Source organism: Ochotona princeps, chromosome 32 (genome assembly GCF_030435755.1).
Source record: "Ochotona princeps isolate mOchPri1 chromosome 32, mOchPri1.hap1, whole genome shotgun sequence".
Taxonomy (NCBI): Eukaryota; Metazoa; Chordata; class Mammalia; order Lagomorpha; family Ochotonidae; genus Ochotona; species Ochotona princeps.
The window spans coordinates 9,341,245-9,366,152 of NC_080863.1; the positions used below are offsets into that span (position 1 = coordinate 9,341,245).

Genomic DNA, 24,908 nt, shown 5'->3' on the forward strand with positions numbered 1-24,908 from the left:
TAGGTAATAAGATACATGTTACAGCTACATCTGTTCTTCTGTCTTGTTACCTAAGCACATTGTACACGCAAGACACTCTCCCAGACAATCGACCTAAAGCAGTGAACAAATCAGAATTCCTTTTTCTTCTTAGGAAGATGCGTTAAGGAACTTGAATTTTCTTCACATTGGATTTCCAAGATGAAACCCTAAGCAGTTTAAAAAGTGTCTAAATAGGAGCTGCCACCATGGCATAGTAGGCTAATCCTTCCCCTGTGGCACTGGCATGTGTACGGGTGCCAGTTGGTGTCCTGCTGCTCCCTTCTGATCCAACTCCCTGCTGATGTCCTGGAAAGGCAGCAGAGGATGGCCCAAGTCCTTGGGCACCAGCATCCATGGGGAAGACCTGGAAGAAATAATCCTGGCTTTGGAGCAGCTCAGCTCCAGTTGTTGCGGCTCTTTGTCAGTTAGCTGATAAGAGAGCTCTCCCTGTCTCTCTGTAGCTCTTTCAAGTAAAAATGGCTTTTTTTTTTAAGGGTCTAACTGTAACAAATGTGCCATTTCTGAGTCTTGCAGTGAGCTTTTAGTTCATCTGTAATTCAAGATTTTTTTTTTCTTTTTCCTTTTTAAGATGTATTTATTTTGGGGTGGGCACAAGGGCTCAGCACGCTAGTCTGCCACCTGCAAGCACTGGCACCTCGTAGGGGTCATGGGTCATGTCTTGGCTGCTCCACTTCTGATCCAGCTCTCCGCTCATGACCTGGGAACACAATGGATGATGACCCAACTGCTTGGGACTCTGCAACCAACATCAGAGACCTTGAGGAGTTTCCTTGCTTTGGATTGGCTCAGCTATGGACATTGTGGCCACTTGAGAGTGGAACCAGTGGATGAAAAAATCTGTCTCGCCTTCACTCTACAAATCTGCCTCTCCAAGAAAAATAAGTAAATCGTAAAAAAAAAATTATTTTCTTGTGAAGTCAGAGTTGGAGAAAGAGAGAGACATCTTTAGAATTGGTTTGAAATTGCTGGTTCAGTTCCCAAATGACTACAATGGCCAAAATGGTCTGATCTGAAGCCAGAAGTTTTTGTTTGTTTGTTTTGTTGTTTTTGATTCCCCATATGAGTGCAGGGACCCAAGGATATGGGCTATCCTCCACTGCCTATGTGAATCAGAATTTTTCTTCAAGTATTGCCGTTGACCCTCTGGCCCTGCTCATGCCACTTAGCCAAGGAACAATGGTATAGATCCATCTAAAATCTTGGATGTCCTTTGGGAACTGGCTGCTCCTCTTTAGAACCCATGGAAAATCCCTTAAATAAATGTTGAGAACTGCTTGGTTAATCAGATCCCTTGGCACTGATGGGTGATTCTCCAGGTTCTCCATTTAAGAACTCCTTGGCCCCTTGAATATAAGCAACATTCCAAGTGACCACACCGCACAAAGACACTTCTACCCTCCTGCAAAGTGCAGAACCCCTGGGCAGAGAATAGCGTGCCCCAGTTACGCAAGAAGCTCTCACACTCTCCTATCTCACCACTTCCTCCCATCTCTGCTGGACTGCCACCTACACTGAGCAAGTTGAGCAAAGAAAGGACCCAAAGCAATAAATGGCTTAGCTGTGGTTTTATAGTTTTTAAGAGTCTGTGCTGGAATTTGAACCTTGGCCTGGCTTCAAAGTTCATGATTCTTTATTTTGTTTTTAATTGTTTTATTTATACAAAGTGAACAGATTTATGTATTTCACAATGCAGTTTGAGGGGCATAGCAATACTTCACACAGGCCCTTCAATATAGGTGATGGCTATTCCAAGCTGTGTCTTTACTACCAAGCTAAAAAGAATTTTTAGACAAAAATCCTGGTTTTAGCAAGCCACGGAGAACAAGGATTGGCTCGTTTGAGTAAAAATTCCTCCAGTCTGAACCTATCGCCAGAAAAACAAAAACTATTATGTGAAACGCAAAGGCTGATGGGCCAAGTGAAACACAGGCAGAAACATCCACAGATTGGCTGTGAACGAGGCTGGAACGCGTGGGCCCCAGCTGTACCAACAGCTCCAGTCTTCAGTGGGGGATTCCCTCAGTCAATGTTTAGCCGCATAAACTCTTGTTATGTACCCCCGCTTAGGCCACGAGATGTGGAGAATTCAAGAGCTACATTCATTTTGATGTCATCTCTCTGGATTTTTCAGAGCCTTGGGAAACTTCACACTGCTCAATATCCAGAAAACAATATGTTGGTGTTTATTTCTTGTATTGGAAACTGGTCTTAACTTTCCTTTTCATGTTCCTGATGCAAGCCAGAAGTCACAGTAAAGAATGATGAAAATCCAACTGTGGCTTTTCCCGTCTTTTCTTCATTTCTCATTTTTCACAATCCTGTAACTTTCGTCAGCCAATCAGTTTTCCAGTTGTTTCATTCTCCAAATATCCATGACGGTAGGTTATACCAGGACAAAACCAGGAGCCCAGGACCCCAGAGGGGTCTCCCCTGTGGATAACAAGGGCGGAAGCACTTGGATGTGTTAGAAGGGAGGTGACTCAAAAGCAGAGCCAGGGGCCCGGCGGCGTGGCCTAGCGGCTAAAGTCCTCGCCTCGAAAGCCCCGGGATCCCATATGGGTGCCAGTTCTAATCCCGGCAGCTCCACTTCCCATCCAGCTCCCTGCTTGTGGCCTGGGAAAGCAGTTGAGGACGGCCCAATGCATGGGGACCCTGCACCCGCGTGGGAGACCCGGAAGAGGTTCCTGGTTCCCGGCATCGGATTGGCACGCACTGGCCCGTTGCGGTTCACTTGGGGAGTGAAACATCAGATGGAAGATCTTCCTCTCTGTCTCTCCTCTGTGTATATCTGGCTGTAATAAAATGAATAAATCTTTAAAAAAAAAAAAAAAAGCAGAGCCAGAACCCAAACCAGGCATAGCACCCAAACCTTTGAGCTTGTTTTCTGTGTTTCTGTAGAAGCCGTCTTGGTCTATACGGAACTGAATGGCCGACAGAACTGTGGTCGACGCCTGAGGAAAGCTGATCTAACACAAGGCTAGTCCCCGCTTCTTGTACCTCCAGATGTTATACAGCACTCTAGCTCTCTGTTCAGAGATGGTTGTTCTACTTTGTCTGAAAGAATGTGACTATGTTAGGTGTTTCATAGGAGTGAAATCTTATACTATGTAGCTATTTGTCTGAAATCTTATACTATGTAGCTATTTGTCTGAAATCTTATACTATGTAGCTATTTGTCGCTGACTCACTTCACTTACATGGTCTTTAAGGTGCATGCATAGTGTTGTATCTATTAGGATGTCATTCCTTTTTCAGGCTGCATTTCCGGGGCTTGTATACTTCACATTTTCTCAGTCTGTTGACAGGCATTTGGATCAGTTCCAGTTTAAGCTAATGTCAACAGTGCTGCTTGGAAATTTCAGGCACAAATATCTGTTCAAGACCCTGTTTTCAGGTCCTTTCTGTATTTACACAGAAGGGGAATTGCTGGGTCGTGTGGAACTCCTGTGTTGATTTTCCTGAGGAAGCACCCTCCTGTTTGTTTTTATTAACCATGCATAAGGGCTCCAATTTTGCCATAGGCTCACCAGCACTTGTCTTTCATTTTTTTAAATACTATTCTGGTCTGTGTGAAGTAGGATTTGTGTTTTGGCTTTGCATTTACTTAATGGTCAGTAACGTTGAGCATCCTTACACCTGCGAGAGGCCATAGGCGTGTCCTATTCGGTGAGCTGTCCCCTTGAGTTTCTTTGTCCACTTTGAACGGGACTTTGTTTTGTTGTTCCTGAATAAAATCCTACTACCTTTAACATCTTGGAATACTTTCCTGATGTTAAATGTTCATAACTTAAATTTTATAAAAATTAGACTGCCTTCTAATGGTTTCTGTTCTTTCTCAACTGGGACGTTGTCCGCGTGCATGAAAGAGCCCGAATTTAAACATATGATGGGAATCATGTACTCAAATTTAAGTACCACCCAGGTTGAAAATGAAAGCATTTTTACCTCCCAGAAACTCCTCTCGTCCCTCTCACTCACCCCGAAGTGGCTGCTTATCCTAACTGCTCTGTTTGTCCTTTCGTTGCTGTTTGGTTTTTAACACCTGAGCCTGAATTCACAAGCACCATACTGTGGGTTTACCTGCTTTTGAAGCTTGATGTAAACAGAATCCTATACAATCTGTCCTTTCTCTGCTTGAACTCTTTTCACTCTATGTCGTATTTGTCAAAGCCTTCCACTGGATTACAGGCATTTTGCTGTTGGATTCTTACACCTCTGCGTATGTACTGCATTTCTAGTGGATCCTGGGGTTGCTCCAATCCTGAGGCCCATGTGGTAGACCAAGAAAAAGTTCCTGGCTGCTGCCTTTGGCCTAACCCAGCCCTTGCTATTGTAGCCATTTGGAGTGAACCAGCCGAAGAAAGATTGCTCTGCCGGTCTCCCTCCATCTTTTCTCTCTCTAATTCTGCCTTTTAAATAAATTTTTTTTAAGTTTTTTTTTTTATTATTATTGGAAAGCCGGATATACACAGAGGAGGAGAGACAGAGAGGAATATCTTCCATCCGATGATTCACTCCCCAAGTGAGCCGCAACGGGCTGGTGCACGCCGATCCGATGCCGGGAACCAGGAGCCTCTTCCAGGTCTCCCACGCGGGTACAGGGTCCCAATGCATTGGGCCGTCCTCAACTGCCTTCCCAGGCCACAAGCAGGGAGCTGGATGGGAAGTGGAGCTGCTGGGATTAGAACCGGCACCCATATGGGATCCCGGGGCTTTCAAGGCGAGGACTTTAGCCGCTAGACCATGCCACCGGGCCCTAAATAAATTTTTTAAAATACATCTGAAAAGAAGGCTGACTCTTTTAGCCTCTAGGTTTTTTTTTTTTTTTTTTTTTTTGGTTATTTTACTAGTCCCATATTAGGGGAAAATTGTGTTTCAAAACTTCAGTACCTCTTGTACGGATATACTCACACATACATACATATTATGTACTTGCGTATCATTGCACACTATAGATTGATTATTTGCTTAAGGTAAAATCTCAGTGGTGAAATTTCTAAGTCTAACAAATATATAGCTATATAAAGACATTTTAAACATGCTGCCAGTGCATTTAAAAAAAAGATAGAAATGTTTAAACTCACACTCAAATTGGACATGTTACTTTTTCAATAAACTACGTCAAAAATAATAATCTCTTTAATTTTCTAAATTATTAGTGAGGCAGGGCAATTTTTCACTGCATCCGTCATTTAATTTTATTTTTAGTGACTTAATTTTCATGATCTTTCTTCTATTGCAGTGTGTTTGATTTATAAAACCCTTTTTTAAAAATAATATTTTTTTTATTGGAAAGGCAGAGTTACAATGGACAGAGAAGGAAAGTCAAATTAGACACAGAGATTCCATTCATAAACTTACTCTCCAAATGGCCCATCATGGGCTTTGAAGCCAGGAGCCCGAGACTTCATTTGGGTCTCCCACATGAGTTTAGGGGCCACCCTCCACTGCTATCCCAGGCGCATAAACAGGAAACTGGATCAAAAGTGGGGCAGCCAGGGCTCGAACTGGCTCACGTATGGGCTGTTGGCATCTATAAGCGGGGCAGTAATACAGGTCAAAATGAGTCTTTCCCACCTAGGTACAGGTGTGCCTGGTGTTGGGGCAGAGCTGGGGACCACATCTGTGGGGCTCTAGCCTGGGGTTGGAAGTCTTTAGGCTCCGTCTGCCATTTGTCTCCTAGCCGCAGGCCTAGCACTGAGCTCCAAACTTTCCGGCCCCACTCCTCAACAGTGCAAATGCTGTCCAGAGGCTCAGTCTTCAGGACCCACTCTGGAGCCAGAGCCCTTAGGGTCATGTCTGGACCTGGTTCCTGTAAAAGGCTTGACTTCTTTCACTTCACATTACGGGTTCCCCTAATTATTGCAAATGATACAATTTGCATTTTTTTAATGAATGAATGACAGTCCCACTATGTAATTTATAGCACATGTAAGGATTTTTTATGATTAAAAAAATACTCCCTTAAAGACAGAGAAAACCCCATATCCAGTAGTGCACCCCAAATGACTGCCACAGCCCCCAGCTGAAGTCAGGAACTCCATCCAGGTTTCCCATGTGGGTGACAAGAGCCCCGTCCCTTGAACCATCGCCACAATCGGCTATTGAATCCACACACTCTGAAGAGAGACATGGGCCTCTTAACTGGCATGTTAGCTGCTAGGATAATGATCTGTCTCTACATTGCGTGGAACACATCAGTCCATCCATTGGCGAACTTGTGGGTTGTGCCACAATAAACATGAGAGAGCTGACATCTCTGGAACGGATTGATTTCACTTCCTGTGGTAGCGAACCCAGCGGTGGGCTTGTCAGAGCCTTTTCCTGTTCTTTCTAATGGTTTCATTTTTTTTTATGATTGAATTTTTGTTTACTAAATTTCTTTAAAACAAAAGCTTGAGGCTTGGATTGTCTTTTCTGAATGATTGAGTTCTTACCATGCAATGTGATGATAAATTCCATCTTTCAATTTTTTTTTTAATTGGAATGTTTTATTATGAATTGTGTCCCGACCTGCAGGACATGACGCTCAAACCCTGAGGGTGGACTGGGAATGCCCGGCTGCTGGCCCAAGAAACACACGGACACACGTACCTGGTGGAAAAGAGTGCCCATGCCCTTTATTTTACTCCTCATATATATACCTTCTTCTCTGGCGGGGGTGGGGAGAAGGGGAGGGGATTCCTGGAACTAATTATCTTCATTGAAGCAGGGAAGGAACTAATCATCTATACTGAAACAGGGCAGGAACTAATTATTCGAACAGGAACAAGGGCAGAGGTTCTATTCCGCTTGCTTTGCATGGGGATGTTCTGGCCACAATATCCTGCTTGCTGTGGCCCTGCTTGCCCAAGGTAGGTTTTGCAATTCAGCAGATAGGCCAAGTCTAAGGCCCGAAAGTCTGTGGCTCCTAACAAATTGAATTATAAGCTGTGTTTCCAAACCAATTATACATATGTGAGTGTCTGTTCTCGTGCTGGTATCAGACAGTTCAATACATAGCTGGGGGTCTGCAACTTTTTTTTTAAAGATTTATTTATTTCTATTGGAAAGTCAGATATACAGAGAGGAGGAGAGAGAGAGAAAGATTTTCCATCTGCTGATTCACTCCCTAAGTGGCCGGAACGGCCAGAGCTAAGCCAATCCCAAGCCAGGAGCCAGGAGCTTCTTCTGGGTCTCCCACGCAGGTGCAGGGTCCCAAGGCTTTGGGCCGTCCTCAGCTGCTTTCTCAGGCCACAAACAGGGAGCTGGATGGGAAGCAGGGAGGCCAGGACACGAACCGGTGCCTACATGGGATCCTGGTGTGTGCAAGGTGAAGACTTTAGCCATTAGACTACTGCACTGGACCCTTTATTTAATTTTTTTAAAGATTAATTTATTTTTAGTAGACAGGCAGATCTACAGACAGACAGAGAAACAGAGAGAAAGGTCTTCCATCCACTGTTCACTCCCCAGATAGCCACAATAACTAGAGCTGTGCTGATCTGAAACCAGAAGTCAGGAGCCTCTTCAGTCTCCTACTTGGGTACAGGATCCCAAGGCCTTGTATCATCCCCGTCTGCTTTCCAAGGTCGTAAGCAGGGAGCTGGATGGGAAGTGGAGCAGCTGGGACATGAAGTGGCACCCATGTGGGATCCCAGACTTACAAAGGGAGGATGGCTAATTGAGTCACTGTGCCAAGCCCAATTCTACAACTTTAAAAACAAAAATCCACACCACTCTTTTTCAAGATTTTGAAAATTTATTGCAGTTAAACTTCATAAGAAGTTTTTAAGTTCCAAAAATATCAGTGATTTACTCAAGGATACTTGGACTATTAAAAATATTTATTACCTTGGAAATCTGCTCAAATCTTTCATGTTTCTTCCATAAACCTTTCTGTTTCCATGAATCTTTTCTGTATCTTGTCATGCTTATCACCTTTAAAACAAATTTTACCCACTGATTGTTTAAATGAAACTTTCTTCCAATATGTTTTCAAACTATTTAATTAGGAAAGCTATATTCCTCGAATATTTATTTTCTAAGTGGCCACGTCACAATTTTGTGTTTTTCACATAGGCATTTATAGCAGCAAGAAATTGTAGTGATTTGTTCTTTTCCATGTGTATTTGTCATGTTCTTGTATCTGTCTTACTAAACATGTCCCGAATGATATTCTATGCCCGTCACTGGCTTTTGTTAAAAATTAATGTCTAGGAGATGGCGAGTTACCCATGGCTGTTGGCCATGCCTCTTGTTAGTGTTATCTGACTGTAGCGTGCCTGGTAGGAGATAGAATAGTACCGGAAGCACAATCAGTCAATAGAGTGTGTGGGAATGTTTGAAGAAGTTGAAATCATTCATCTCTTAAAATCCCCCACAATGTTGGAGTTTACCTTATGCTATATTTCTTTTGCATTCAAAAGTGTAGTTCCAGAGGCCTGCTTTAGAGAATTCTTTTAGGTGGTGCACCAGACTTCACTTAGGAGGCATGGAGTACTGGTTATCTTCCTTTGCACTGTCACCCACCAGTCCAGGGAAATAGATATCAATACAGAAAGATCAATACACGTATTTATATAAACTATAACATGATATCACCAAGTTAAAGTCCATAAGATTGAAAATGTACTTCCTCAATCTTACCGACGTACCTTTCTTCCCCACGTTCAAAAGGTTAATTTACATTGGAATTAGTATAATCAATCACTCAGTTGATTTACCCTATAATGCACAAATAACTGTTTTAGAAAAACACTACTACGAACGAGGCAATTTTAGCTACAGTTCTTTGAGTCCATACAGTAATAACCCTACTTGGGGTGTACACTCAGACATAAGGGCCTCTCTAGGCAATCACTTGCCACTTGGAGATATTTAATTCATCTGTTTTCAAATTTTAGCAATTGCTTTTTCTGTTCATAATTAAAATACTCCCTTGTTCTAGAACATACTTATAAAACAAATAAGATTTTTACAAATCTGGCTTCTAATCCCTGGAGTTTCTACCCGCTTTTCCCATAGTAACTCTATTTGAAAGTGAATACTTTGTGTCTGTGTATACCTTTCCTTATGGTAGTATATCTTATAAAATTTAGGAAGCTTTGTGCTTTAAATGGTTAGATGTATATGCATATCACTATCTAATTCTCCTGTCCCTCCTGGTTTTTTTTATAATTAATTTTTACTCTAGTCTCTTGGTTTCAAACAGTACAGTGACATTAGCTAATGTATTTTGTCTTAACTTCTGCTCGACAGCATCAGTTTGACACACTGTCTTCCTGTGGGCATTGTCTATACGCCAGTGCCCTTTATGCCTGCCAACCCAAATGACTAAAGTTCCCTAAACGTCTTTCATGCTCTCTCCAAGTCACCCGCTGGATTAGGCTCCTCATTTCTGAAATTCTCTAATTTGCTTAAAACTGAGTAACACAGTAGGATTGAAGTCAAATCCTCAGGAAGTCTTGGCGGGCTTTATAACTTTGCTCAAGCTTCTCACCCTACTGAGTTCTGTTTTATGTTTTTGTAGTCCTTGGGTTACAATGCCTAGTTCATGGGGTTGTTGTGAGCGTTAAATGAAATAACTTATCTAAGAGTACATGCCACATAACAAGCTCCCAATAAATAAATCAATTGGTAAGCATTAATTTTGATATGAAACAAGTTAGTTGCCCTTACATATTCATTGAAAAATACTAACTGGTTAAACATAGGAGTTATTTAGTCAGTACTTATGACATGCCGCGTTTATTAGGTATTTGTGTATTCTCTCTCATTTATTTTTTTCCAACAAGAATTTGTGGGTGCTTGTGGGATGGAACTTGAGGAGACAGAATGAAACGCGCGAATGTGGTTCCCACCTTCCCGGGAACTTGTACTCTTCCATCTTTTCACATATCAGAAAGAACACAATTTCTGAAGAAGTTATTTTTGTCTTCACAACTCCCCTGATAGAATTCCTCACTTGCTGGTGTTTGACTTGCCTGGAAATAATGTACTCATCAGATTGTATTACTGGATATTTGCTTCCTATCTGGCTCAAACCCCTGCTCACATAATAACTGCTGGAACAAGTTGTTTATCATGTTATCTGTATTTCCCTTTCAAGTCACAATTTGCTTTTCTATTGAACTCAAAGTACAGCGCCAAAGAGATCGTGTTTGTAGATAAGAAAAAAGTTCTTGATGTCAACTGGCAGTTTCCTGTTTTTGAACCCCAACAAAATGTGGCTCACCAATTTTTTCATGGTGTCTTTATAATATTTTTTCACCTTTTTTCTTGTTTATGGGTGTGTATCTTACTGAAATGAAAGCACATATAAGAATCTGAGAAGTAAAACATTGCAATATAAACTTCAAACAGTTCAAATCACAATATCTGAAACATGTTTGTACAGGATTTTCGTAAAATTATCAAAAGGTGGAATGGGAGAACAGTGAAATCTTTATTTATTTATTTTTACAAATTTTAATGTGTTGGGAGAAACACGGAGACAGACACAAAGACAGAGTTCATCTATGATTAATCCCTAAATGCCTGCAAAAGGTAGGAATGGGTCAGGACCAAAACCAGGAGCCAGGAGCTTGGTCCAGGCTTTCCATGTGAGTGCCAGGGACCAACTGCTGCCTCCAAGACTCTCTATTAGTGGGAAGCTAGAAGATATGAAACCCAGGACCTACACCACGGGACCTGGGCATCTCAACCAAAGCCTTCACTGTGAAGCCAAATACCCACTCTATGAAGGGTAAAGCACCAAACTATAAACATCAGGTACCACAGTCAGTACAGCCTTAGGCTCAGAGAGGTATAGAAATGGGCCAAGCTGACAGATACAATCCCAAGGAAACAGGCATTCGAAAGACCTGTGCAAGACTTTTAGTAATGGAGCCGTTCTTTGATTCAGTTGGCTGGCATATATCACATAGTCGCCATCCCAAATGCCTAAAGTCCCCAGAAGTAACCCATCTTCACCCGCATGCGCATTCGTTTTTCAACAGGGCAGCCCCTCTGAAGGTGGGTCTGTGCTGAATACCACTTGATTGGTACAATGTTGGCGCATGAACCCAGTGTCATCAAATTTAATGACTTTAAGAGGAGCGAACTCACATTTTTATGACAAATCCAACAATTTTAAATGTTTCCAACAAATTTGCTAGTTTAAAAAAGACTGTACACTCCCCAAACATCTGCAGAGTCTATTTATCTCTGGCATGAAATTAGAGATAATATGACATGGATTAGAGTCCATCTAACATATATTAAGCGATCTAAACATTTTCTCGTCTTCTCTTGCTGATAAAGAAATCTGTATCAATGGTTATATGTCCTTAAACTGTTATAACCAACCAGTAATAGCGGGAAATGCAGCGTTTCCATGAAATGGGGTTATTTATGTGTGCCAGAAAACACATTAAAATATTTGGTAATAGTCAGCTTAGTGAACTAAAAACAGCTGTGTTTGGTGAAATGTTAGAATCTGTTTTTTTTTTTAACTGTTTTTTAAAATTTTTCTTTATTTTACTTTGGTAGGCTATCAAAATTGGCAAGTTTAAAACATTGCACTTACATTTAAGTGATGCTATAAGATTTTCTGAGCCTTTTCAAAAATTAAGAATATCTACAAAACTAAGGCTCTCAAGTCCCATATAAAACAGATTTCTTGGAAACTGTGAATTTCCGAGTATCCCTCCCTTTTCTAAGGAAATTTCAGCATAATCTGTTATGTAATTATCATGGGCAATAGCTATTTTTCTGGTACAAATTAATGACAGTATTTAAAGAGATTTATAAATGGTTAACTGGTTTGTATTAGTACATAAACTAGAAGAAGCTGAGGATCTAAATTTAGGCGTAAGTGTAGCGTTGTATAATACTCGTTTAGTTATCAAAACAACTGTAGGCTTCCCTCTAACAAGTGCTTGTTGAGGTTGGGGCTCAGAGGAGCACGCGTCGACCACAACAGGTAGGCCGGTGCTTGGAACACCTGCATCAGGGGGCCCCGGGGTTTAGTTCTGATTCTGTTCTTTCCAGCTTCCTACTAACACACACCCTGGGGGCCATCAGAAGATGGTGTGAGTCCATGGCTTCCTGCCACCTGTGTTAAAGATGCAGATTGAATCCTGAGTTCCTGGCTTTGGTCTAACACAGCCCTTGCTAGTGTGGGCACTGGGGGAATGACCCAACAGTTGGGCAACCTTTCTCTCTGTCTATCTCTCTCTCTTTTCTCCCATTCCCTCCTTCCCTCCATCCCTCTTCCAATAAAAATTTTAAAAGTCAAAAAGGATTGTTGTGAATCAAAGACTCAAATACCTATTCGATTTTCTACTTCATTCAGGAATTTGAAACTCTGAGGCTGGGCCTACGCATCTAACTAAGATTCTCTGTATTAGGTTAACTGTGGACTGAGTTCTGTATCTTTGGAGTTGATGGTGTGGATCAGGGATTTCCCCTGACTAACATGCTGAAGGTGGAAATATTGGACAAGCGTTCTACTCAAAGGCTCTTAATAGGCCATTTCTAACTGTCTAGGGAATGTATATTCTGTTTACAGCTACCCACTTTGGAAATCCCACACAAGCAATGCCAAGTGCATGTCCTTTTGCCTAAGCACAGGTCAGGTGGCTGGTGGTGCTTCTGTGCCTGGCTGCATCGTAGCTCCTCAGCGTTATCTCTGATGAGCATTTTGCACTTACCAGTATGAGCAGGGCAAGACACATAGAGACTCCCTCGGCTGACATGCTCAGCCATTTATGCCGCACCTGCACCCTTCTGCCAGTATGTTCTTTAAACATGTGCTGAACACCTACTGTGTGCTGTGTACCGTGTGAGATTCCTGGGACCGTGAAATGGTCCATGCCACAACACAGCAAAAGTGCCCCTGTGGGGAAGTATGTGGCACAATGGCTTTGATCATTAATATTTTTCTTGGTAACTATTTTAGTATCCAACCATGTTCTAGATGCTCATATTAAGTGAACAAAACAAAACCTATGCTGAGCATATCAGGAGATTTGCAGCAGACTTCCAAGGTCAGGCTTCTATTTATACTGTCCAAAAAAAAAAATACTTGTAGTGAACAAAATTAAATGACCTCTCTGTGCTGGCAATAAACTATCCAAAAATTCAATCAGGGAAAGCAACGGTATGTCATATTTAATGAAATCTTAAAAAATAAAGTACTCTGAATGAAATTTAACAAAAAAAGTTAAGTGGCTTATCCAAATAACACTGCCAAGAAATGTGAAAGTGTCACTCAAAATTCCCATATTCTGCTCCAAGTTCCATTTTACGTATCCTAGGAGGTGTTTGGAACAAGGGGAGGAGGGGTTGTTAAAGGTGCATCTTGGAGTTTTTGTTCTTTCTTAAAGAACTTTCTGTGATCAGCTGTGAAAGCCTTCCTTGCCCATCAGTCGGGAACATTCATTGGGAACACCCCATCCAAGGGGATTGTTGTCTTGTGTTCTAAATGACAAAGATGAGCAACATTATAATTTGAAGATCATAATAAAATAGCTACAGTCAGCCTTTATTCCTACGCTAAGATGCTACACAAAATGTTGCATATAGAGCAATCCATGTTTATCTTCACATCATCTCAGGGAATGATGACCGTTTTCTTCTTTTATGGCTAAAGATACTGAGGCACGAATGGGCAAATAGGACTCGTCGCTACATGGGTGAAAACATAGCAGAACTGGAAGTCAAACCAATGTCCCTTTGTGATGGACTCGAGTAGAATACTAGACTGAGGCAGAAAACATGGAGAAGCAGAGCTTATGAGAAAGAAAAGATATGGCTGATGACTTAACACCTAGAAAGAGATGAGAGAATATATACATTTGGGAGCAAAAATGGATGGGTTGGCCTTACCCTAGAGAAAAGAAAAACTTTGTTTTTAAGATCTGGGGAAGGAAGGTAAGGACAAGTATTGTCCATTGCTAAGGAAGACAGTTTGGCCATTTTGTCTTGCCGCTCAAAGCATGCCAAGTGTTTCCTAGAATGAGGGCAAACGAGCAGGTGACGTCCACGAAGCCCCAAGAACAGGACAGGCTGAGAGCCATGGCTGCTCGGGTCAGTCCAGGTTCCCCACACAAGCGTTGTCATTGTTCCCTTGGGCTGACCCCCTTCCAGAGGATTCTCCGGGGGTGAAAACTCTTGCTGAGTTCTTAGTTTCCTTGGACTGTGCTAGGAGTTCAATTTTTGACATTTTTTCCGTATTATTACATGTCACCCGTGAATCATGAACTCTTGTTAAACTTTTAGCTCCAGAATAAATGTTTCCTTCCAGTCACAATCAGTAATGAGGCGAGTCAGAAACACAAGTGTCTATTGTGAAATGGTGTTTATGAACTCATGACATTATATCTAACCTTTCACTGTGTATACTCTTTGACAATTTCAGATTGGCCTCTATGCTGTATTTGTTAGACTGTGCATTTTTTTTTTCGGATATGAAACACTTGGTTTCTGTACCCATTTGTATCAGGCCACCATTATTTTCCACATCTAGTACTGTTCATGACTGAAGCATTTTTATAGAATACAACTTTTATAGAATACAACATGTCTAACTAGGCGTGGACCTGCTTGAAGAGACATTGGACAGCTTCATAAACAAGCCCCTTCACTGCTGAACATCCGAAGTGTGATTTTTTTCTTATTTTTAAGGAGGTTGAAGTGCAGTCTTCCCAGTTGACCTTTATTTATTTATTGTAAGAGAAATTTATTTTGGGGAGGGGAGACCAAACATCTCTAATTTGACATCTGATTTATGTAGAAACGGCAGTCACCACTCAGCTACCCCAGCATCCCATATAGGAGAGCAGGTTCTAGTCCCAGCTGTTCTGCTTCCAATCCAGCTTCCTGCTCTTGGCACCTGTAAAAGCAGCAGTGGATGGCCCAAGTTCTCGGGCTCCTGTCACCCATGTGGGTGGGAGACCTGGACGGATTCTTCCCGGAGAGGATGCAGGGCTTGGGAAAGAGGGAGATGGTGGGGGTTTGCGATGGTCCAGCTGAGATGATGGGATGTAGACTGGTGGTGGGATCAGGGAAGGGAGAGTAAAACATCTGGATGCAGGAAATGTTTGGCAGGTAAGAATACATGCACAGTGACAAACAGGAGCCTTTGCTTGGGCTCTGTGTCTTGGCCCTTTACAGTTCAGTTAAAGTCCAACTTGAGGCAAACACTCTTTGAATTTATGACTTTCAATAAAGTAGAACGCAGGTGTTTGATGTGGTAGGCTGTTCCTTAATCATTGCCTAGTGCAGAGAGAGTAAGTCAGAAGGTCCCTGATTAGTAATGAAAAAGAGACAAAGAGAACTTCGCCGGTACTGAGTCACCATTCCTCAGTGCTCCCACAGCAGAGGCAGTGAAGGGAGGGGAGTGGCTGCTGGGGCTGGACCACCTGGCTTTAAATTCACACTCGGCTTCCTCTCTGGATCCCTAATCTCAAGCAAATTTCCTTCACTCATCTAACCTTAAGTTAATGCTTCCCACCATGCAAAAACGTTTTTGAGAATGAAAGAACTGATGGACAATGCCTGCACCCAACAGGTGTTTGGTAAGTTTTACCTCCCTCAATCTATGAATGGCTATGGTTGCAACTGACACCAGTTAAATGACTTGCTGAACTTGGCTATTTGTTCTGCAGAACCAGAAGGGTTTAACTCAATGCCTTGTGTTGGTAGGTAAAGTAGTCACAATCTGGAGAGGGAATAGAGTGTCCAAGTCCACAGAACTTCCAAGGCCAGAGTATTTATTTGAAAGGCAGAGAGAGAGAATGAATTTGTGTCTGCTGGCTCTCTCCCCAAGTGAGTGCAATGGTTAGATGGTTAGGGCTGGGCTGCCTGAACTCCATCTTGGTCCAAGAGCCTAGAACTCCATCTTGGACTCCATTATGTGTGCAAGGTCCCACGCATTGGGCCATCCATCCTTCCCCAGGTGGAAAGGCAGGGAGGGAGCTGGATCAGAAGTGGAGCAACCGGGACTCGAACTGGTGATCATATGGGACATCTATGTCACAAGCAACAATGTTTTCAATAAATACTCAGCATCTTTCCAGTGAACCACATTGCCTCATACATCTCCTCTCTCATATCCAACTGAAAGTTTTTATAACATACATTTGTATTTCTAGCTATCTATTTTGTCTTCTGCCCCTGTACACAGAAGACAATGGCTGACAGGGACTTTATGTTCTCTTTGCTAGTTACATGCTACAGGAAAACTCCATGGAACCAGAATGGCAGAGTTAAAGGCCAAGTACACCTTCCTGCACGACACTGTGATGAGGTATGCTGTCTGCCCACATAGAGGCATCTCCTATTGTACGCATGCATCTTGCTGGTAATGGAGCCCGTCGGTCATGTCCCCCTAAAGGCAGACTTGAGGCAAGGCTTTGAGTTCAGGCAATCTGAGAAGTAAGGAAGACAGAGCCATGAGATGGTTGGGAGAAGGGAGAAGGAGACATTTGGCTGGAGCTGGGGACCTCTGCTGGTTTACTGTATGGGGCCTCGAAGCAGACCCTCTGAGCGGCTGTGTAGAACACACCTGCCACTCCACCAGCAGTGGGGAACTAGGGTAAATGTTGGTCCTCCAGTTCACATCCCTCACTGGTTAAGGGTTGTCCTAAGGGGAAAGATGAGTTCCTGGTACTTCTACCTGGTCCTTCCAGAAGCCAAACAAATCCCCATGGCCAGGGCTAGCCCTCAAGGAAAGAACCAGGTGCCATTGGTATGCGTAGTAAGCAACCATCAAAGCCACATGAGGACAGGGAGGGGTCCCTGATGGGATGGGGATGGTGTATACTGTGGGACTCCCCCTCTGCTCCTCCTCACCTCATTTCCTTCTCATGAGCCGGAACTCAGCTTCTTAGACCCCATGACACACAGTCAAGGCCATGTTATTTCTTCCTGCTTCCATGCTTGGGCTTAAAACCACTTATGCTCCAATTTACCTCCCCCAGCCTCTATAGACAGCCACCACTCTCCCATTCCCACTCCCTGGAGGGTAGGAAAGGCAAGCCAGAGAGTAGAAGCATGGCACTGAAATGGAATGAGTTCGCCATGGAAACCATGTTAGAAGAGTTTCATCCCAATTTTTCCATGAGCTTTAAATTTTTTTTAGCAGCCAGAAAGACAGAGAAGGAAAGAAAGAAGATTGTTGCCTTTGGCTGGCTCACTCCTCCAATACCCACAATAGCCAGGGCTGTGCTCAGGCAGAAGCTAGGAACCAGGAATTCAATGCAGGTGTCCCACTTAGCTGGCAGGGACCCTGTGACCTGAGCCATCACTGCTGCCTCCTGGGATCTGCTTTGGCAGGAAGCTGCCAGGGCAAAAATCAAAACAAAACAAAACAAAAAAATCAAACCCATACATCCCGATGTGGAATGCTGGCATCTTAGCCGGATCTGCACCACTGGATCAGGTGGCTGCCTCTCCATAAACATTTTCAAACAAGTCCTCTCATGTCTCAAATACATGTGACCAGCCGACCATTTGATACCTGACCCTAACCAGCCTGCCCTCCTCTTTGTAGAAAAACAGGTGCTGAGGCCCAAGCCAACGCCTTAGCAATTGCAAGAGTTGAAGACTATCATGTTAAGGAGGTCCAATAACTGTGACTTGGCAGAGATCAATAGGGAATTGTAAGGGAATAATCCCATTTTCCATGAATGAGAACAATATACTCTGGTAGCATTGTAGCCACTGCTGTCATGGTCTGGTTCCTGACAGTGGCCCTGTCATTCCCATACCTGTTCTTCCAAATGTGTGGAGACAGATGACATACTCCAGCTTAATTAAATGGGAAGAGCTGATGACTTGGGTTGAGACAGGTGTGATCAGGGTATTGGGTATCTCTGCCAGCCAGCTGAAACCTGAAGATTTCTCTTGTTAGGGAAAACTCCATGGAACATACCCAACACGAGAGAATGCTGATTTTCAAAGTGTTGATGGCAAAAGCTTGCATCTGTGTAGGAGAGAGAGTGAGCGAGCTGACCTGGGGATTTCTGAGAAAGGCCAATCACTGTCGTTAGGAAGGCTAGGGCCACTGCTCACCTACAGCCAAGGTAAGCCGGAGAAGATGTTGGCCATTCCAGTGAGGGTAATGGCTATTTCCCTTCAGATCTGCCCCTACTATATACTTAGCGTCTTTCCCAAACAAGGCCAAGGCCACAGGACAACATGGTTCCAGGAACCCCCTCCATTGCGATGTTCAAGTCCAACTCCAACCCCCTCCTCTGCCATCTCTCATTGTCCACACCTAGACACCAATGATAGTACTTGCTGCCTGGTATTCTAGCTCCCAATTTCCAGCTGTCGCCCCTCTAGCTACACGGTAAGACCAAGAGCTGAGCCCCATCAACCTTTAACTGTTGGACTGGACCCTGGAACGGGGAGCAGTCACGCTCATGACCCCTGCCCCGCTTGGCAGCCATCCCCCTGCCCCCAGGAGCCAATGTGAGTATGAGGGGCACACACTTCTCGCCACACCCCATCTCTGTCTTCTCCTTCCCCCAGCTCACAGGAATCCGAGGTCCAGCTGCTACAGAATGCCAAGCGCTTCACGGAGCAAATCCAGCAGCAACAGTTCCACCTGCAGCAGGCAGATAACTTTCCGGAAGCCTTCTCCACGGAGGTGTCCAAAATGAGAGAGCAACTTCTCAAGTATCAAAACGAGTTCAACGCCGTGAAGGAAAGGGAGTACCATAACCAGTACAGGTTGAAGAGGTGAGTGCACAGGTCTCTCCAGCACAAACCAAGAGCAGCGGCACCATGGGAATCATTCGAGGACCTTAGGAGGCCACTGGGGGCCACAAGGAGTGTGCAGTGGCCATGTGGCAACAATTGTGGGTGTAGTTCTTGCCCTGGATTCTTCAAAATAGATAGTCATTGAACAAGTTAGGTTACTTCTGGGAGAAGAAGAAAAGCTCCGCTGGTTTGGGGGGGGTGGTCTATGCCCTCGAATGGTGGTTCTTGCTGGTTGTTTGGTTTCGGGGCATGTGAGCAAAGTCATAAATAAGGCTTGGGAGCTGCAGCCCAAGAGTCCAGCCTGTGACTACTTGTCCTTCCTAATCCACCTGGGACGTGACAGAACCTGGACTCCTGTCTGTGCGGCGAGGATTTCTCACATGTACTTCCCAAGCCAAGACTCCAACGAGCTAAGTGAAGGTCACATCAGCCTCACTCCTGTCCTCTAATACAACCTCAGTGGAAACCTGATCGTCAACCTTCCTTAAGCATGGAGAATGAAAGCTGAAAGCTGTACCGTGTGTGTGTGTGTACAGGGGTGGGAAGGAGCGTGTCTAACACATTTCCCTATCCAAATCTAAAGGTTGTCCTTTAATGAACTAAAGCAGAAGTTTATTGCTAAAGGGGCAAAGGTCTCTTTTCAGCTCCCCCCTCTAACACCCCTCCTGAGGAATATAGCAAAGCAAGTGGGAGCCTTTGCCTAGCAAGCTGCATGATTTACATTGCATTCACCATGAGTGCATTTCAGGTCTTGTGCCCAGTGGGTTGCTGTGCCCGGTGCAGGAGAGAAACCCAAACCATCTCTCCTCGAATCTGTTACCATTTAAGGTGGCAGAACTTTCCCTGGCTGCCTTTAAGAGTAGGTAGTTTCTGATGGTGCAACTGTGTTTCTGTCCTGCCTGGAGATAAGCAGAAACCTTGACTGATGTGCCAGACTGCATAAGCTCTGGGTTGTGACCCTTCTCTTTGGGGTCTGCTTTTTCACATGTAGAAGGGGCAAAGAAAGCCCACTGAATCAAGAGAATTTTGTTCTGCTTTTTCTCTTTCGATCTAAACTGGCTTCGGCCTGGCCAGCGAGACCTATAAAAAGACAGAGTAGCTATTTCTGTGCCTCTTGTAAGCGCTCCTTTCAGCTGAGAAAATAATGAAATTAAAACAATCGGCACTTGTTCATTAGTCCTGAAACTATGAATGCTTGACATTTCCAAGAAAGGCTAAGAGGAACATAAATCAGCTGATATTTAAATGGTCTAAACTTTCCAAGTATTCCTGCCAAGAAAGAACAAAAAAGCAAAAAGGAAAAAACTCTCGCCTTTTAGGTATAGGTGGACGCACTGTTCGCTGAACTACTTGATGTAAGATACGGTGCTCAGTGACCATGGCGAACAACATTGGAACTGCACGTGTGTAAACAGGTGTTCCGTGGGTCTCCTTTCTGAATTTGTAGTAGATGGGACTTGAGCTCAGGCAGGCTGCCTCACGTCCTCAAACAGTAGCGCACCAATTCCCTAGCTTGATTTCCTGCTGTTGATAGCCCTAGGTGGGGGGAAAAGTACCAAAAAAGAAGTAAAAGTTGTGTACATCATTGGTGTCACGTATTTAGCATGTCAAGGTTCAGATACAAAATCACTCTGCAACCCCATCCCCAACTCCCTTCTGGAAAACAAACAACCACCAAAGTAGTTAGCTCCTTGCCCACATCATAAACGAAGCCAGTGAGAGGAAAGTGTGCAGCCACATACACAGATGATATTTGTCAGGCCAGTGCAACAAGCTCTCATTTTGTTCAGGAAGCTCTGAATCACTGGCCGTGACAGAACAATGGCTTGTTCAAACACTTCAGAGAAGGGGTTTTCCTCCATGGCTTGCTTGCTTGGCTTATGTTTCCACACAACAGAAAGTCTTTAATCATGCTAACAGAGAGTGGTATTGGAAGGTTCCACTCATAATAAGATCTATAACTGAACACGTTGGGATTCATGATCATGGATGTCTTGATTAAAAATGCAGTTCACCTGTATAAATGGTTAAATGCATACATTTATGAATTCCTAATGAAGTGGCTAAGTCCCATGGTGAACTGACTTAGGAACTGCAGTCAAAGGAGCTATCTTACTGCAAGCTTTCTCTGGCAAGATTTTCCAATATTCCTTTCGACCTTTTCCTGGCTTTGATGTCGTCACCTTTTCCGAAAGTTGGCCTTGCTTCCTGGCAATTCCTAAAATCTGGATGGCAAATTTGTCGTGTGTCTTACGCTCAATCTGACACTCTCTGACAAGCCTTGTTCAGTTGGAGCAACAAGACCGTGGTCTGTGAGCACAGTTGGTCACAGCGTGAACGCGGAGGACGGGGACACTTAGACTGCTTGTGTGCAAGGATGTCCCAGTGTGACTTTGAGCTTGGGGACTGGCCGGTGTCTGTCTTAGTTGGGTCTGAGGACTCTGCTGTTGCTCATGCGTCTTCCATCCTGGATCTGAGACAGTAACGCTGGAACCAATAGGCTAGCATTGCCATTTGTAGAACTTTCTCTTCTACAAAGTCAGAGCCAACCACACAGACGGTCATGGTTGCTAGTAGGACTCACAGCAGGTACCAATTTTACCTTCTCAACTTGTTATTTCTTTGTCTTCTCATGCTCCCCTTGCAGTAGTAAAGAACTTTTTTTTCCTGCCAAGGGCCGTCTGGATATGCATAACTTCATTCACAAACCATACACAACTACCAACTTAAAAGCTAGCTTGCTATTGTGATATTGAATTTCAAGTCCCACCTCTGGTTGCCAGGCAGGGATCAAACCAAATGATTTTGTGGGTCTTACATAGCCCACAGGCTGGACCTTTCCCACCCCTGCTAGGGCAAGCATTGCCTTAGCAGAACAAATGTAAAAAAATTTTTTTAATTTATTATTTTAGTTGAAAGAGTTACAGAAGGAGGAGAGGGAGAGAGATGTCTTCCATCCACTGGTTCACTCCTCAAATGGCTGCACAGTGTGCCAGTTGGACTATGCCAGTCCGCAACTGAGAGCCAGGAGCTTCCTCCGGGTCTCCCACGTGGTCACAGGGGCCTCAGCACTTGGGCTATCCTCTGCTGCTTTCCCAAGCCATAAGCAAGGAGCTGAGTTGGAAGCGCAACTCAAACCAGCGCAAATATGGGGTGCTGGCACTGCAGGCAGAGGGTTAGCGTGATACACTACTGCACTAGTCCCAGACTGCTAAATTGAGAGTCTTCCCGAAATCGTTGAAATGGAAACCCCTGAGATGGTTTTGCAAAAGGCAGATAGATCCAGACCCAAAGTGAAAGACGCCTGTCTGCCTGATCTCCCCCGACCCCCAACCTGCAGCCCAGAGGGACTCTGGAATACCCTACAATCTTCCCACATGATTCCAATTCGCTCTACACTATGAGAACCACACACCCGGTACGGACCCCACATCCACCCATCAGTCAGCCACATCTCTCCAGGTCACCCATTGTCAGCCTCCCTTAGCAGCCCCTTGCAGCTGGGGCAAACTTTTAACTCTTAAAGCTCATCATGTTGGTTCAGAAGCCACAACTAGCACACAGCCACGTGGGTCTTCCTTTTCCGAGTGCATGAGGCCTCGCACGCCTGGCTGCTGAACTACCACGTCACCCTCAGGAGTGAAACCTCTTGGTGACATGGCTTGAGTTGGGATGGTTTTGTTGCAGAGAGGAAGTAAATCTAGACAAGCTTTGGCCTTGAGGCACCGCACATTCGGGAAAGTTGCACCATGGCTGGCATGTTGCGTGCTTCTCGGCGTGCCTCGCGTGAGTACTGGGGTTTGAAACCTGGCTGTTTCCGGTTCCAGCTTCCAGCTTGTGGACGTTATGAGAAGCAGTAAGTGATGACCCTAATAGTTACAGCTCTTTCACCCCTATGGGAGACGGATTGTTCCAGCTTTGGACTGGCGCAGTACTACCTGTTGTATGCAGGCATTTGAGAGAGAAAAATCAGCAGGTGGGAGAGCTTTGTCTTTCAAATAAAGAGAGGAAAACATCGACATTTTTAATATGAGTTTAAAAGGTTCAGGGTTAATGGACAAGGGAACCTCAGATTTATATAAAAATAAAATTAAAAGGCATTTATTTTTGTGCATAAACATTCAAAATCCATATGTGGTTTTTGTCCTCATACAAGATACAGGGAAAATAAAAATGATCAACTGCCATCCAATAGGGATATGATTAAGCTCTTCCTCTTTATAAATAGAAAAAAAAAATACACATTTTAAAGGAACTAAAAGTCCGCCAGGGTTTCTGAATAAACACGAGAATGTGTGCTAGAAATATAACTAGTTTAAAATGTTCTACTGAAGAAACGATCATTTTATATGGGTTTAGCGAAAAGGTCATAGAGCTTCAAGTTGCCATTTTGAAACTCAAGTTGCCGTTGTAACCAAAGGATGGCAACACATTACCACCCCCTGGTGGCAGCTTGCTTGCTGGGTAGGACTAGACGCCAGAAATAAACTATTGCCCAATGTGCGTGCCAGATCTAAGAGCAAAGGCATACATACTGCAAGCGCTGAGGGACTCCGCTCTAAGTTGTGGCCTGCTACATAACTAACCTATCTTAAATTCAGCGTGACCCATATTTATTGGCCTAACCTTAGTCTACATGAGTGTAAATAAAATTCATGAGAGTCAAGTCTGGTGAACCCAGACCTTGAATCCCATGTTCCCAGGTCCATAGGCCAAAGAGATGCGCTTGTTGGGTGTGAGTGGTAGATACGATACTCCATGCATTCTCAGCTTTGTTTTATAGCTGAATCTTTTTATAAATGTTTGCACTGGTCACATTTGGAAAAGCTCACGACGTTGTTGGCACTTATTCCACAGTCACTTAATACGAAAGAAAAAGAAAAATGGAACGTTTGGGTGTCTTCAGGAAGTCTAGTAGACGAGCCCAAGTTCAAAAAAACAAAATTATTGGAAGAAGAAAATAAACCAGCACTTGTGTCTAACCCATTATTATTTATTTTGTTTAGAACATCCAGACCTGCTCTATTTGAAGCAATTTCTGAAACCTCATTTTAGTAACATGCCTTTTCATCCTAACAGTTAAAATAAACATATGCACTGTCTTTGCATTCGCATCAGCAAGTCAAAGAAGCAACTTGTCCCCATTTACTGCCTATCATTTCTCCACCACCACCACCACAAGTTTGAAAGGCAAAGTAACAGATTTTCTGTTCACTGGTTCATTTATCAAAATGGCCGAGGCTGGACTGAGCCAAAGCCAGGGGGCTAGAACTCCATCCGGGTCTCCCAGGTGGACACAGGTGCCTGAGTACTTGGGCCCTCTTCTGTTGCTTCCAGGAGATGTATTGGCAGGAAACTGGTGAGAAATAAAGAAACCTGGACATGAACACACTCCCATGTTGGATGTTGACGCTGCAAGTGGCAGCTTAACGGGCTGTGCCGCAGCGTTGGCGCGCTACACTGTTATTTCTTTGTTGCTCTGATTTTTTTCCCTATGGATGCCGACTGTATTTAGTGTAACGATGACATTGTTTTTATGACTCTGTTCTTCCGGACTTAGTGCCTGCTGGGTGTTTTTCATTTCTGAAACAGAAGTTATGGAAGTCTCCGACGTATGTGCCTACTTCCTATGAGTATTTTCATTACAATGTTATCAGTTTTGCCTCATGTATTTTCAGCCTGTTATAAAGTACACACGTTAGAATTGTCTTAGAAAATCAATCCTTGTGTTATTATAAAATACTTCATCTCTGATAACTTCCCATGCTCAAACTTGGCTCCATCTGAAATTAATATGATGATTCTCACTTCTTTTGGTTAGTGTCAGATTCCTGGGTATTTCTGCATCCATTTTTTTTTAGGAAAGATTTATTTACTTGATCTGCAAGGCAGAAAGACGGAGATGGACATTCTATCCACCGGGTCACTCCCCAGTTGCCTGCAGTAGCCGGGCTGGACCAGGCTGAAGCCAGGAGCCAGGAGCTCCAATCTGCTCTCCCACGTGAGCTGTCTCCTGCTGCTTTCCAGACACATTAGCAGGGAGCAGGATTGGAAGCAAAAGGGGGCAAGACTCAAACCAGCACTCTAATGTGGGAACTAGACATGCCATGTGACGGCTCAAAGATACATCACTA

The 24,908-nt window shown here is 43.8% G+C and overlaps 1 protein-coding gene across 2 annotated transcripts in view; it reads left to right on the forward strand.

The window, feature by feature from the left end:
• CCDC146 (coiled-coil domain containing 146) overlaps positions 1 to 24,908 on the forward strand; it is a 117,762-nt gene that overhangs the window by 66,591 nt on the left and 26,263 nt on the right. For both annotated transcript variants that reach the window (XM_058657565.1, XM_058657564.1), the window contains exons 3-4: positions 16,233 to 16,315; positions 18,544 to 18,753. In XM_058657565.1, the coding sequence (XP_058513548.1) occupies positions 16,233 to 16,315; positions 18,544 to 18,753 (293 nt within the window). The remainder of the gene's footprint in view (positions 1 to 16,232; positions 16,316 to 18,543; positions 18,754 to 24,908) is intronic.